A 15,609-nucleotide genomic window follows, 5' to 3' on the forward strand; every position below is an offset into this window, starting at 1 on the left:
CTACAGCAAACTTTGGAATAACTAAATTACATGTTTTCCAGAGAAATATCACGAAATGTTTTTATTTATGTTATAAAAAATTCTTTATGGTCAACAATTGCAAACGTTTAAAGTTGGAGCAACCACTTAATGCAGGCAGTGGTTTAGTGCGCAAGTATTACTACGCATTTAAATATTGTTTTTTTTTTTATTAAAATTTATTGAGGACATATTGTAGATTTAATGTTTTTTACTATATTGATATTGATAACTTTAAATTACCAAAAGTAATTAATCACTATCACTTTTTATGTCACTTAATGATTGCAATATATGGGAATGATGGTATTGGAGTAAGTGGGGTTATACATGTACTGCGCGACGCACATTAAAATCAACTTAATGAGATAAAAACGGAAATAAATGAATATAAGATAAGGAAATAAGGAAATAAAACATTAAAAATACCTTTTTTGAGTATCATAATTATCAAAAGGAAATGCTGCATTCCAATATAATGACGATATAGTGTCAATGATTAGACAAAAAAAACTCTGAGCCAACTCCAACAGCCATTTTGATTTTGCCATTCAGTAAAGATGGCCGTCCAAGACACACGGGTATTTCTATTATTTTTAACATAATTTACCCAATTAGGTTTCAACATTGTGAGTCAAGTGATTATTTTGTGTAAGTGTAATAAAGAAAACTTGTAAATCATATAATTTATAAATATTATTATTGAAACATTTTTTTCTTAAATATCCTTACAAAACTATCTCGCGTGTGACATCTAACCTTCAATTTATTTCAAAGTTGTGCTCATTAATTGTTTTTTCGCTGCATAATTTTGAATGAACTTTAAAACAAGAAAAGTAACCTACGCTAATTTAATTTAATGAATAAATCATTGTGAATCTTATTTTTGTTATGACTTACGTATCAGTATTTCATTCACATAATATCTTTTCAACGTTCTATTTACTATTGTATCTCGCCGAAGTATGATCAATTGCTAGTGGTATTAAAGGATATAATAGCCATTATTTAACAATATCAAGTAAGAATATTAATATTTAATATGTCGTATTTCAACCATGCATTTGCATGTGCATCATTATCTTCCTTACGACATCAGATGCATACTTTTAATAATCATAAAAATAAAACTGGACGAAATGCTGCAGTTTACACATTTTTTAATGGGTGCATGTAGATAAAATTGGCTTTTTATCCTAGTGACATTGTCTCCAGGTATTTTCATTCACTGCTCATAGCATGAAAAGATTAATCTCAAATTATTTAAGAATTATTAATTATTGAATTTTGTAAATATTATAAAAAGACTTATGTCACGTATATAGGATGTTGGATAACTAAAAACAACTTCAAATACTGGAGGATAAGTTTAAAAAGATTTTTTAAAACTTTGGATTAATTAAAGATACTTTAAATTATGTTGACAATACTTAATGTATCCATATTATATACTCAGAGAGTAATAGTTTATTGAAAAACACAAAAAATCATTAAAAATGATGGATGACAGACGAGTTGCTGATTATTTTGTGGTGGCTGGTTTGCCAGGCCAAAATGAAGACTCAGATAAAGAAAATGAGTCAGAAAAGCTGGAAGATTGGTGTCAAGAAGGAACTCATCTTAAGGATATGAATATGCAAGCACCTATCACGGATTTGGCTGTTATTTTTCCTGCTCTAGGTGAAACATGTCCTGAAGGTTATACGCTTTTAGAATATACAGTGTCTGGGTTTCCAGCTGATCTTAATCATGGAAGTTTGAGAACCAATGAATGTTATTTATGTTACCGAAGAGGTAGAGATAAACCACCACTTGTTGATATTGGTAAAAATCTTTTTTATTCTATTTTCGGAGTTATCAATATTTATTTAATTTATATATTGACTTATTTATGTTTATGGTTTTAGGTATTATTTATGATGGCAAAGAACGAATAATGGAGGATGCTAAAATGATTACAGAAACACCGACTGGTTATGTTGCAAATGTAAATAACTCTACATCAAAAATATTTGTAACATATAGACGAGCAAGTCGTAAAATGCCTTGCAATTCTTTGGTAGTAACTGATATCTGTGTTATTTTAACAAATAAAGGTGAAACAGCACCTCAAGCATTTTGTACAATTCACAAAAACTTGAACAAAGGAATGCTTGGAAGTGACGTTTATTTATGCTACAAAAAATCCATGAATCGAGCTAATTTAATTTCATTCAAGCCTGCGATTCTTTATAAATATCCTATGACAGACTATAATAGTTTTGGATTTCCTAATTCAGTTGCCATGTTTTGTTTACCAATGGGTGCATCAATTGAGTGTTGGCCAAAGGTTGCTTGTAAACCCAAGCCAGTGTTTTCAACATTTGTTCTTACAGTAGCTGATGCTGCTCAAAAAATTTATGGCTCGGCCATAACTTTTTATGAAGAAGTTATACCGGAATTTAGTACCATGAAAAACAACGAACATATTGAATTGGAGAAAGCTAATAATAGCATAGAAGTAGGAGAAAATATTTCTGAGAATAAACCGCAAGTTAAGATGAAAGTATTTAAAAAATTTGGAGTACTAAAAAGACTTAATTTAGCTCAGTTAGAAAAACTACAATATATAGATCCGGAAACTCAATCATTGAACATTAGCAAATCAATTTGTATTTTATCACATTGGCCATTTTTTGATACATTTGATAAGTTTCTCGGTTTTTTACATAGTATGGTAAATGGACAGCCACAGAGCATACCTATTGAAAAATATATATCTTACTTTCTCTGTGACATACCTTTTCCAAGTCCACAAAGGCCAAGGATTCTTGTGCAACTGAGCAGCACAGACAGGTTAATACTCACACAACCGGAAGATTTAGCATTACCTCGGTCTGGAGCCAGTTTTCGACAATTACTTGTTAACCTTGGACCAGAAAATTGTATGTTAATTTTATTGTTGATATTAACAGAGCAAAAAATACTTGTTCATTCACTGAGGCCTGATGTATTAACGTCAGTAAGTGAAGCTATTGCCATGATATTATTTCCTTTTAAATGGCAATGTCCTTATATACCACTGTGTCCTCTTGGATTAGCAGAAGTTTTACACGCACCATTACCTTTTCTTATTGGAGTAGATTCACGTTTTTTTGATCTTTATGACCCACCGTCCGATGTTAATTGTGTCAATTTGGATACCAATAACATCATTTTATGTGAAGATAAAAAATATTTAAATATTAAATTGCTACCTAAAAAACCAGCGAGATTGTTAAAGAGTGATTTAGAACATATATATATGAAACTTAGCAATCAAGGAAAAATTTATCCACAAAGAGAAAAAAATGATGAAGACTTCAGTGTTGATAAAGAGTTTCAACAAAAACGCAAAGAGCAAGCATTAGATCTCGAAATACAAGATAGTTTTTTAAAGTTCATGGCGATGATTTTAAAAGGATATCGTGGCTATCTTTTGCCTATTACAAAAGCTCCAACTGTTGGTTCGACGGATCCTACTAGTCTGTTTAACATCCAAGCCTTCTTGCGAAGCCGAGATAAAGCACATGCCAAGTTTTATAACATGCTTGTCAGAACACAGATGTTTATTCGTTTTATTGAAGAGAGAAGCTTTGTGTCCGATATGGATATGGCTGGCTTAGCATTTTTTGATGAATGTACAGAACGTGTTGAGGAAGAAAATGTTACTTTTTTGGAGCTAGATGAATCTCAACATAGTGAACGTACTGTTTTTATCCCACCACCTGATCCAGGGCCTAATCAACCTCCGGTCGTGTACAAAACTTTCAAATTGAATCCTGATTTAATGCGACCCCAAAAAAATTTTGGTTTTAAAAATCCAGCTCTCAGTGCTTTTGGTATTACTCCGGGGAGTCCAATGGCCCGAAGGACGAAGCAGGAAATTAAAGTTGCACAGAGAATGGCGAGAAAACAGGTAAACATCAGCGAATAGCAATGGTTAAAGCATATAAATTATTTTAATGATAAATTGACGTTTATTGTAGGCTGCACTCCCAGAACGATGGGGCAGATGTTTGTTAGGAACATGTAATAGTTTATGGTTTCTTCATTTACCTGCAATGCTCCAAGTATCAAGCCAACCAGCTGCCATTCTTCATCAAGCCTATGAACTACTAGTAAAAATGCAGAAATTACGTTTAGATCCTATGGAGGAGGTAAGTATTTAATTTATTACGTTGATTAAAATTTACACTGCTCTTTAATTGCATACATTTCTTAGGTATGTTATAGAGCTATGATGCAACTTTGTGGTGTTTATGGTCAGCCTGTTTTAGCAGTAAAGCTGTTATTTCACATGAAACGTAGTGGAGTACAACCCAATGCACTCACTTATGGATTCTATAACAAGGTAGTAAAGCTCGAAATATATCTTTTATATTTATTTTGTGTTTTATTTAATTTATGAACCTTTAAAAACGTTTAGTATTCATTTTTTTGATAGTTTTTGAATTGTTCTTTTATATTAAAGACCAATAACCATTACAATCTGTACTCATTCAAATCAAATACTCTACATGGATTATTCCCTATACAAACATAAATATTTTATTACATAAATAAGAGACCTAATTAAAAAATTTTCGACAATTTTAAAAATCTTTTTTTATATAGTTACATATATTTCTCTATAAATACTACTTGCTTTTTTCAAATAAATTAAATAATGCAATATTGAAGTTTATAATTTCATTCATGAAAAGTTAAATGATCTGAATAGGATATATTTTATTGAAAAAATATTTCATTCAGTAGAAAAAACATAAATAAAACATAAAAGTCTTATTCATTTTTCATATAAATCATTCTGTTGAAAACACTAAATTTTGAAATATCAATACCTCAATTACTCAAATATTATCTGTTTTCATCAAATTAATGATCTTATTTTTCACTCATAAATTTAAATCATCATTAAATCTCTATTTTTAAAAATATTCTCACACTCTTGTAGTCTTTAAGATGAATTTTTAACTTAAATTAAATTAATGATGATCTTTTCTAAGAGAATGTAAAATAATATTTATAGCTGAAACTTGATTGATTAGATCAAATAATAGTTAAGGCTTGTTTTTTAAATATAGGCCGTCCTCGAAGCCACATGGCCTTCTGATATGACAAATTCAAGTCAGTTGATGTGGAATAAATTACGAAATGTCATCGTTGGCGCTGCTCTATTTAAAAAAGCTGGAAAGAAAAGTGCAAGACGAAGATTAAGTTCCAATCCAGAAGTTCTTGGTATGGAGGGATTAAAAATTCAGGGAATGGACCACTTGGCTACATCCAGATCTAGTCTCGATAGCACACATTCTCATGATACTGAAAACGTAAATAATGACAGTTAGTATTGGTTTAATGTTTATTTTATTCAATAGCCCTATAAAATCGTACTTCATTCTACATTATCGATTTTTTAGTGGCATTGAAAGGCAGTTCAGTTCCTGATTTACCAGGTTTTGGCTTCATTGATATGAAAGTTAAGTCGATGTTTCTTCGACAGGACAGTATTGTCAAAGATGGAGGAATTTTATGTGCATCACAGCCAGAAGTACTGGATGATTCACCTACGGACAGTAGGTAATTAAATTCTCAATGTTGAATATTAATTTTTAATATTTCAAATTAATCAATTCTAATATATTAACTTAAATGATTCTGTAGCAACTTCATAATGACTATCGTTTATGTTAATTACATTCTTTATTATCTACGTAGAAAAATAATTAAAAAAAAAAACATAAAAACCTGTAATTACCATAAAAGTACTACGTATTATTTAAATTGACTGAATTAAAATTGTATAAATCTAACGAATTAATGATGATCTTGCTTTACTTATATAGGTCAATACATAGTCCAGAATCTCCACTCAAAAGTCCCATTAGAACTCCAGTTACCGAGAATGATCCGTTGGGAGCTTTGGTGAATGATGAAACTCCCATAGTATCACCATCAGAAGAGAATGATTCAAATTGTTCAACGAGTACTTTAACTGTTGTTAATAATACATTGGGCGACCGACCTGGTGGACCTGTTCTATTTCGCAGGTATCCATAATATGATATAATAATAAAAATTTACATGGGTTTATTTATTTAAAGATAAATTATATGAGTAATGAGAAAATTATGTTTACACAGCAACAATGTAAATACCATACCCCGTAGCGCTACGTTTCACCAAGCTGTTGATGAAACTGGTGCGACAGTTAGCGGTCAGTTGCAAAGAAGTGAAACGATGCCACATTCAGTTGCCCAACAGGGTGAACAGGAGAGAGAACGTGAGAGACTGGAAATTGGTGGTGGCCTCTGGTCCAATAAAGATAGCGTTACATCTAGCCTGTCTAGTTTAGGCTCTAGCCTTAAGCTCAGCTTCGGGTAAGCGTATTATCTTAATCCTAACAAAATAAATAGTCTTTTTATTAATTTGCATAAAATTACAATTTATTGTAGTTTTTAATAATTTTTGTAAAAGTTTGCTTTTTAGCTACTTATTTTTATTTTTATTTTTTTTTGTAATTAGTATTTGGCATTTATATTTGAGTTTTATTTGTTTGCACGGTGTTTATATAGACGATACTCAACTGGAGGTCTGACATTTGTTAAAAATAAAGATTTAATTACACCAAATGTATTTATTGAATCACTAAGTCTCTCCAATTATATCAGGTGTGTATGTATTGTAGACTAAAGCTTCATTTTTTGCTTGCTTTCTAATCACATTAATTTACTGTTTATTCGTTCGAATTATTGTTGATTGAATTTTTTAATATTGAGTATTATATTTGTTTTCAGTCCAGCAAGTTTGACAGGGAAAAAATCTAATGAGATAATTCTTGGAGGATTAAACAGCCTTAAATCAGCTGCTACATCGGTTGCAAAGAAATTTGATGAGATAAAAGAGGCTATATCGGCTACCAGTACACCTGTAAAGCTTAAGGAGCGTGAACAACGATTAGGATATGGGCTTTCTCATGAATCACTAGATTCTTTGACAGACGGCTCTCAACAAGATCGTAATGAAATTTCTGCAAGAATGTCTGGTTAGTAGCCCTTGTTATATCAATTTATCTATCTCTTACAAAACTGTAGATTTTAATTAAATGACTTTTCGACATTTAACTTGACCTCAGGTGATTCGGGAATGGATGTGTTGGGGTCGTTATGTGAACTTGCAGACTGCATGTATCCAAAAGGCTCCCGAGAATTTGAAGAACGTTTAGCAGTGGAAATTGTGATCTCTAGTGCCAGTCGGTGTCATCACTGTTTAGCAATACTTTATGACGAAGAAATAATGGCCGGTTGGCAACCGGAAGACTCGAATTTAAATACCGTTTGTCAATTCTGTGACAAGGCTACCGTTCCTCTTCTAACAGTTACCATTCTTGATTATCGGTAGGTATTTTTAAAGAATGCACACATGCACACTAAGTTCAATTATAAAAATAACAAAAATTCGAATATATATTCTATTTGAATATATGACATTGGCTAGCAATAATTCGTTTAAAAAATTGTATAGTTATACCACTCAATGTCAATACAAATTTTATTTTACAGATGTAACGAAGGTGAAAAGATAGATGATCCATTGACAGGTGCATTAATTGAATTAATGGATCAACCGAGAGAATTACCCGAACCAATTACAGTACCGTATTTGAATCCATTAGTACTGAGAAAAGAGTTAGAAAATGTATTAAGTCAAGAAGGTGACACTTGTCTTACGAAGCACCGATTTATTCAAGAGCATCCTAGTGTTTATTGGAATTTAATCTGGTATTTTGAAAGAATAAATTTGAATAGTCATCTTCCAGAACTTTGGCTTCACAATGATGATATGAAGGATTTACCGAACGTTTCAAATTTAGTGGGTGTAAGAACAATGTGGGACAACGAAAAACTTCATATGAACCGTTTGCCAATGTATCTTCAATGGAAACAGAATTGTCCGGAAGAACGATCGTAAGTGATTGAGTTGAACAATTTCCTCCAATGTTCACTTCAAGTTAATGCATACTAACGAGAATACTTCATTTAATAGATTGATGCAAAGTGTTATAACAAACGTCCGTCATAATAAATTGACAGAACCAATAAAAAGAGTGGCCTTAGAGAGAAGTAAAGCTGAAGGGAAAGAAAATCCGCCATTTTCTATCTATAGGGATATTTTGTTTTTAGCTTTTACTGCATTGGGAAGGACGAATATCGATCAAGGTAAATTGTTGTAAATTATTTCATAAATTACTTTATGTTTTCTCAATTTAAAATTTTTTCATTTATTTATCATACATAGGGGTATTTGACCGGCAATATTCAGCGGCGTTGGAAAGCTTAACAGATAGTGAAGCAACATTGTTACAAAGAACAGATGCAGCTCCCTCCTATATGACATTATATTGTAGACATTATTTTAAGCAGTTAAGTGTATAATAATTTGAAGAAAAGAGCGAGAGAAAGAGAGAACGAGCACAAAGTGAAGAGTGTTTTTTTCTAGACGTGAAGATGAAACGTAAGTGGCGATAAAAATAACAAATTTTATTATATTCATGGCATAAATGATTGAACACCAATGTTACAGAACTTTCTTTCTGATATTGTGACAGAGGAACGTTCGTAAATATGTTAAATACATTGTTTTAAGTATTAGTTAATGTGCAATAGGGTGAAAAAAATCAATTAACAAATTGTACGATATATTTTCGACTATGTGAATATTTGACAATGAATTAATAACCATTGTCAGTTTTAAGCTTGTTTTTCCCTTCTCTATATAAATAGATAGACACATATGTTTAAAAGTTCATCTGAAATCACCGTCCGAATTTTTAGTAATGATACACTATCAATTGTGTCATTTAAATGTGGGAACAGGGTAATCATCAATATTAAACACAAAGCATCGAATTTTCTTTACTCGAACCCACAGCAATAATAACTCGTTTCCGCACGCTTTATGGTGATTCAATATTTCAAACAATGTTAATGTCACAAAGCATTATTTCAGTCGATTCGTAGAAATATATCTGCGGGATGCATCAAAGACGTGATCGACGTGTAAATATCCGTTCTTGTAGTATCCATTCTACCATAGTTGAATGATTAAAAATGAATGGCTGGTCATTTTTTTCTTACGTGCTGAAAATTCTTCATACAATCCTTTGGAAATTTTACAATTAAAATGACTACCATGTACAAGATGAAATTATGAATGATCACATTCGACACTTTAATTGCTACATGGTCTTGGAGAGTATTATAAATGTACATGCATTCATTATTATGTCAAGGCTAAAGAGTATGGGATAATAAAAGACAGTTGCGGTATATTTTATATAAAAATTGTATATTTGTCTATTGTTATATACCTTTTTATTTCTTTCATTTACTTATGTCTCCAATTCTAAATAATTCCTTCCATGAATCCCTTTTACTAGGATAATAATTTAGTCATGAAGTTGAAGTAGTTTGATATGAATTAGTCATTAATAAATATTGCTATTAAAGATAAAAGTACATTAAATATAGTAGAGAATAAGATTGAAGATATTTAATGAAGTGATGTGAATAATGAATTGACAGATATATTTGTTTTAATCGTAAAAATTTATTAGACAAAACAAATGAAAAGTTTGCTTTCTCAGTTCTACAATTACATAACGAACAGTGGGTATGCTGAATTCACGTACAAGTATATGAATGCTAGCGTGGATTAGCTCAGGCTGTCGTGCGTGAAATCGAGGTCGAGGTGGGATTTCGTCGATATGAAAATCTGTAAGCGTAAGGAATAGAAATAGAAATTCGTCGATAGCCAAGAGTCATTAAAAAAGAGGGAATAATAAAATAGGAGAGACAGTAGGTAAAGTGTGATGAGGATCAGACTAGCTTGTAGAAATGGAAAATGTAATATTGTCATCAGGGTCAATAAATGCAGTATACGATCGTTGAAGCGAGAACATCGCCATCTGTGAGTATGTTTGAAAGCTGAGCTTTTGATATGACTCTCAGCTCCCCCACTTTTGTCTTGCTCTGGCTCAGTGACGTCCAGTTGGTCGTCAGTATCTATTCTCAATGAGGAGAGTGCGCATGAGGCAAGAGGGTGAGTGCGGACCGGGTTCGTGGCGGTGATTGTATTAACACTTAGGGCTGGCTAAACCGTCGTCCCGCGTGTTCGCGCATAGTATACTGCGCGTGGTTTATCGCGCGCCGACGAAGACGACGACGACGGTTGCAGGTTTGAGAGAATAAAAACGGCTTCAACGAGACTCATGACGGTTACGGGGTGTGTGTGTTATTAATGAATTCATGACTACCGGTGATTTTGGTAGTGTGTAATAGCGAGTATATTGTGGTTAAACGAAACGGAAAGACAACAATAATATTGGAGTACATATAAATATAAACAGCGATAGCATTACTGTGAAATATTGTTTGTCGCCATCACGGTTATATTACTAAACACGTCATTAGTTATTGCAAACTCTGGCGTGTTTCTCGAAAGTGCCAAGTAATATTGTCTTGGTGGAAATATCTTGAGGGAGTAGGAGCGGGCTTGCGTGACCGGGTTAGTTTATCAAAGGGTGAGAACTCGAGTAAATTAACTGATAAACCATTGGAAGAAAAGAAACTGTCATTAATTCAAGTTATTTTTGTTGAATATTATTAGAATTGTGCGTGATACCAGGTCGAGCGTGTGTAGCTCGTATTTTTTTACCAGACACGCCTGGATCAGCGCATCGGCGCCACGACAAGAAAGTAACGCCGACGGCGACGACGACGGCAGTCAACGAAAGTGTGACCGATTTAACATCATCGGCGTGGCCATCAGTGACAACGTCTAGACATCTTGAAGTAAGTCCAAGCTATTTATCGCCATTTACTTCCACGAATCTACGGGATCATAAAATCATGACGTTTCCTAGTAGTTGTTAATCTAACCCGATAATCTTCTTGACGGACATACGGCCAAGACCGTCGTTGGTTTGGTAAAGTGGAATTTGTGCTTCGCGCACGTTAAAACATCGCTCTACACTTGGCATTTTCGCATGCGCGGGAATCCCCACTGACTCCACCTATTCCGTCGACCCACCCGTCTTTCCTTCCTCTGCTGGCAGCCGTGGCATGCCTGCTCTCTGCCTGCCTTACCCCGAGTACCCTAGCTTGCCAGGCTATAGCAGCAACCCGGCTAGTAGCTAGTTCCCGTTTTGCTCCGTGCTTATCCCGATCAATACCCACGACCACCACGTTAAGTGATGTGCATGTCCTTTGCTTTTACAATCAAATAACCAACCATTTGCTTACGTTATTTCAATATCATATCTACACTATTCTTTAGATCTAATCAAATCTCACGTGATACCAACAATAATCATCGATTTTATTAAACTACATTCTTTTTTCTTATATTTTCCAACACCCCAACAATCTTATCAATAAAACAGCATACTTTGTAGAATGGGGCTTTACATTTGAGTTTTACCTCCGGGAAAAAATTGCCTGATAGTTGGATGAATGATAACGAACACGCCACATATATTCATTCCAAGAAACTTTTATTTTACGAACTTACATTCGCCAATTGTTATTTCTTTTTTAGTCTCGTTCTTTTAGGTGTATTTACTTTCACTGACTATTTATACAGACTTTAATTGACATGTTTGTTTTTAACAATAACCGTTTATTGTATTATAGAAATTTAGTTGGTTATAATAACTGAGTAGCATCAGGTTTAAATGGCTTTTGATGCAGCATGAGAAAATAGGGTCGGGATGAAGAGGAAAGACACGTGTATTGATGATGATATAGGTGGACCGCGTGTCGTGCATTCTCTCACACACACATACACACATAGAGTGAAGATCAATCGGTTGTTCATTTACTATCGTTTCTTTACTCTCTGTGTCCACATATCAAAGTAAAAATGACACAATACATACTCACAAACAGTGGGCGTGTCTGGTGAAATCAATTTCTTTCGAAAATCCGTCGAGCATGAGCAGTTCGCGAGATAAACGTTGATGCACGGGTGCTCTACTCGTTGTATGCCTCTCTATTTTTGGCCTTCTTCCGTCATCAGCCGCTCGCTAGACTTTAGGATCTGCATATCATGCATGCATGCGAGTAAGAGACCGTTGAGAAAAAATACTCTCATGTGACTAGGACTTAGCTGTCGTCGGGGAATGAAGATGGCAGGTGGAAAAATCTTGTCAGCTACTCTTTGGTTATGTAATTGCAACTTGAAAATATACTCGTGTGTCTAGTTATATGAATAACTTACTTCTCACTTGTATGTACTTTACAAGTACATCAGTACTTAGAAATTGTTATTACTCTACTTGTTTATTTATTTATTTTTTTTTTTATTTCAATCTGTCACTTGATATCGATTGCGTGAGTTGGTTTGTGTAAGATAAAAACGAAGAAAAAAGACAACAGGGTCAGAAATACCTTCGTTACGGGAATAGGTTTGCCGTGACCGTTAAATCGATCGATTTACTGACAAATTATTAAACAACGATCATACTGTATATATCTTGAAAACGATCGAGTTGGTGATGCGCGCCTATGCCACCCGCTGGTATACACGGCAAGGTCGAAGTCACTTCCCCTTCGGCCATTAAATTCCCAATATGAGCGAAACTATTCTCTTCATTATCCGCTTTTCCATCTCTATTTTTTTTCTTCCTTTTCTTACTCATGTAAACACGTGATAAATTACTACTCTTTTTTCATACCTACCTAATGGGTATGTGAATTGTTTTATATTGAATAGGTCAACAATTGTTGTGAAAGTTGTATATTTCATGTCAGCTGTGGGTAATTAAGTTTCATTTTTTCATCGTTAAAATTCATCAAGGTCGCGTAATGCTTGTCAATCGAGATTCTTGCTACTCTCTTGACTCTCAATTGAGGGTCTGCAGGTTAGCTTTGTGAATGGAAATGTGCGGAAAGTGAAATTCAAAGGCTACTGTATAGATTTTTAGACGTGTAAAAAACTCTACTGACATTAAAATGCTACTTGAAGCATTTTATTTTGCAAATAAAATGAGATAATGATTGATTGTATTTATTATCTTTCTTTCCATTTAAATAATCAATAGTCAATTTGTTACATTCATTTTTTCAGATGTTAGTATACTTAAATATAATAATAATTCGTTTGGAATTTATTGCAAAATTATTCCTACTTTCTATGGTATTCATTACTATTATTGAATCGAAATGAGTTTTAGAAAGTAATGAAATACAAATTAGCCTACATTTTTATATATAAGGATGATAATATTTTATAAAAAAAAAAAAATTTTTTTATTCTTAAATTTACCTCGAAATTTGATTTTAATTAATGATGAGATAAGTTTCTCAAGTTTCTAAAGAGATTAATTAATTTTAAAAGGTAGTCCGAGAATTTTAAAGGTGTTTAATAGCGCGAAAAATTTATCTAAGTAAATTTTTTCTTTCTATTAATTATTCTTTAAATTTTAAAAACATTTTTTACATCAATTTTTTATTAATACTTTTAAATTCATGACAATTAATATTTATAACAAAGAAAAAAATTAAAAAGTATAAATGGGAGTTTTTTTATTTGATTTTTCAAAGATAAAAAAAAATTATTACAAAATTTAAGATAATATGCTCCTAAAAATAATCTGATGGTCGTTTAAACTTCTTGACTTATAAATTTTCTTAATAGATTTTTATCTAATTAGGTTAGGATTTTGATAATAATATTGCTTGAAATTTAGAAAAAAAAAAAATAATCTGAACGAGTGAATGAGAACAGCAGTTGTGTAGATAAAGCAACGTATGAGGCTCGAGTGTCATTTACAAATATTGGATTAAATAAAAGTTACGCGTATAGAAAAAGAGAAGGTGGGTATTCTCCTCTTCGGAATATTGGATTTCTATCGTGTTGTTCTAATTAGCTGTTGCCCCTTTGCGCCCCATTTCCGAGGTCAGCCAGCTTGAAAATAGAATAAAAATTTTCTCACGGTCGACATTAATGAAGGACAAGAAATTTTCATAATACATTTTTTACGTCTCTTCTTATTTTTTTGTTCATTTTTATGAAGCCTTTTCTGCTGTAATTAGTGCTTAGAAATTTTCATATCTGTAATATTCAAGATATTAGATATCTTCATCATCAACATTAAAACAGTTTCATAAATCTTATTCGTCTTTTATTCGCTTTTAAAATTCAGTTGAAAGGAAGTAAATGTAATTGATTCTTAAGTAATGAAAAAGTTTCCTTACAAGAGTCTCAAGTACTTGTATAAAAGTGTGATAAAGTCAACTAACTCTGTGCAGTCTTTTTAACTGACTAAATCTGAAAGTTTTGTCCGCTCAGTCACCCTCGAAGGCCAATGTTTGACTTCTGGCTGTCCTTCGACCGTCTCGTGTTAATTTTTTCATTCTTGAGTTGGCCGGTCAAGTGGACAAAAATCGTATGTAGTAAACCTCGCTATTTATCACAAGGTGAAATAACGATCCAAGGACAAAAAATATGCGTTTTTGATCACACCCGTCCCTCGGGTTGAACAAGAAACATTTCTAGACACAAAAAGTCAGGATCGATGTACTCTTTCAGTCAAATTAAAATGGATGTAGGTCAGAGGTTTGTAAGGACACTCGGGGTATCAAGAAAAAGGTTATAAACCGCTAAATCCTTGCTTCATAATGATGGTAATTCTTTTCATTTTTTTTTCTTTACGTTTTCTCGGCTAATTAAATTACACATATGTGTACCTACTTGGTTAGACTTAGTAGTTGGAGTACCAGTTGCTGCAAAACTAGTTGTAGTAGTAGTAGCAGTACATGAAGAGAAATTTCTGATAAATTTTATTACTATTTTTTTTTTTATCTTTTTTTTTTCGATACTACAGTAAATGGCCTAGTTTCTATAACTTACAGGATAGATACTAACAAGAATTATATAGAATATTTTTTCTAAAGAAAAATAAAAAACTATTCATGAAAATAACAACTAATTGACATTGAATGTTTTTTAAATAATAACTAGATGTATTTTTAGTTACATTAATTTAAAATCTTTTCAACTCAAATTACTATTCATCATAAAATTCAATAGAAAGTATTATTTTCTTACCCCTAATTGACGTCATAATAAAAATATTTAGAATATAAAAAAAATCCATTTAAAATAAAAATGGGACCTCATTTATAGTATAACCAATCTAAGCAGTAGTAATGGTACCAATTGGTCAGACGCCCCAAAAGTGTAACATCATACAAATCGATAAACTTTGAAAAATTATGAATAATCTGTTGATGATAGCGATCGGGTATGGGGATGAATAGAAAGGTTAAATTCCGAGAGGTGGTCTTTTTCAAAGAAAGAGCTTTACAAAATAGAAATGAAGAGAGTGAGTAAAACCGCGCCCCTGACCTGTTATATACGCTTAAATGACGGATGGATAGATGGATGAGTATGGAGAAGAGAGTGTGTTGAGTGGGAATGAGAAAGAGACCAAGGGGAGCCAGGTCACATGGGCGAGGCGCGTTCTCAAACTTGTCTCTCTCCCTTTCTAACCCCCAAGCATCCCTCGCA

General features: G+C 32.8%; 3 protein-coding genes across 15 annotated transcripts in view; 2 read left to right on the top strand and 1 right to left on the bottom strand.

Annotated features, from left to right (window-relative positions):
* LOC118066939 (E3 ubiquitin-protein ligase MARCHF3-like) overlaps positions 1-588 on the bottom strand; it is a 107,642-nt gene extending 107,054 nt beyond the window's left edge. For both annotated transcript variants that reach the window (XM_035083386.1, XM_035083387.1), the window contains exon 1: positions 448-588. In XM_035083386.1, the coding sequence (XP_034939277.1) occupies positions 448-487 (40 nt within the window). In that variant the 5' untranslated portion in view covers positions 488-588. The remainder of the gene's footprint in view (positions 1-447) is intronic.
* Positions 251-9,380, top strand: Crag (DENN domain-containing protein Crag). 4 transcript variants are annotated; one of them, XM_035083379.1, is made up of 15 exons: positions 251-1,233; positions 1,344-1,842; positions 1,926-3,955; positions 4,026-4,196; positions 4,262-4,390; positions 5,124-5,379; positions 5,457-5,616; positions 5,883-6,086; positions 6,180-6,416; positions 6,612-6,707; positions 6,834-7,081; positions 7,172-7,433; positions 7,599-8,003; positions 8,083-8,255; positions 8,335-9,380. In XM_035083379.1, exons 2-15 carry the CDS (start codon positions 1,515-1,517, stop codon positions 8,469-8,471), a joined length of 4,836 nt encoding a protein of 1,611 aa, XP_034939270.1. In that variant the 5' UTR covers positions 251-1,233; positions 1,344-1,514; the 3' UTR covers positions 8,472-9,380. The 4 variants fall into 4 exon arrangements, with proteins under 4 accessions (XP_034939270.1, XP_034939269.1, XP_034939271.1 ...); XM_035083378.1 differs by having other exon boundaries at positions 251-1,039; XM_035083380.1 differs by having other exon boundaries at positions 251-669.
* A 697-nt stretch (positions 9,381-10,077) lies between these two features.
* Positions 10,078-15,609, top strand: part of PMCA (plasma membrane calcium-transporting ATPase 3) — a 60,553-nt gene continuing 55,021 nt past the window's right edge. For 3 of the 9 annotated variants that reach the window (XM_035083480.1, XM_035083479.1, XM_035083484.1), the window contains exons 1-2: positions 10,078-10,618; positions 10,705-10,889. The gene's annotated coding sequence lies outside the window, so the exon portion shown is untranslated. The remainder of the gene's footprint in view (positions 10,619-10,704; positions 10,890-15,609) is intronic. The other 6 variants (XR_004690308.1, XM_035083485.1, XM_035083489.1 and 3 more) reach the window with 4 other exon arrangements.

The sequence above is a fragment of the Chelonus insularis genome, unplaced genomic scaffold, assembly GCF_013357705.1.
Source record: "Chelonus insularis isolate UGA/USDA-ARS -01 unplaced genomic scaffold, ASM1335770v1 contig_358_pilon, whole genome shotgun sequence".
Lineage (NCBI taxonomy): Eukaryota > Metazoa > Arthropoda > Insecta > Hymenoptera > Braconidae > Chelonus > Chelonus insularis.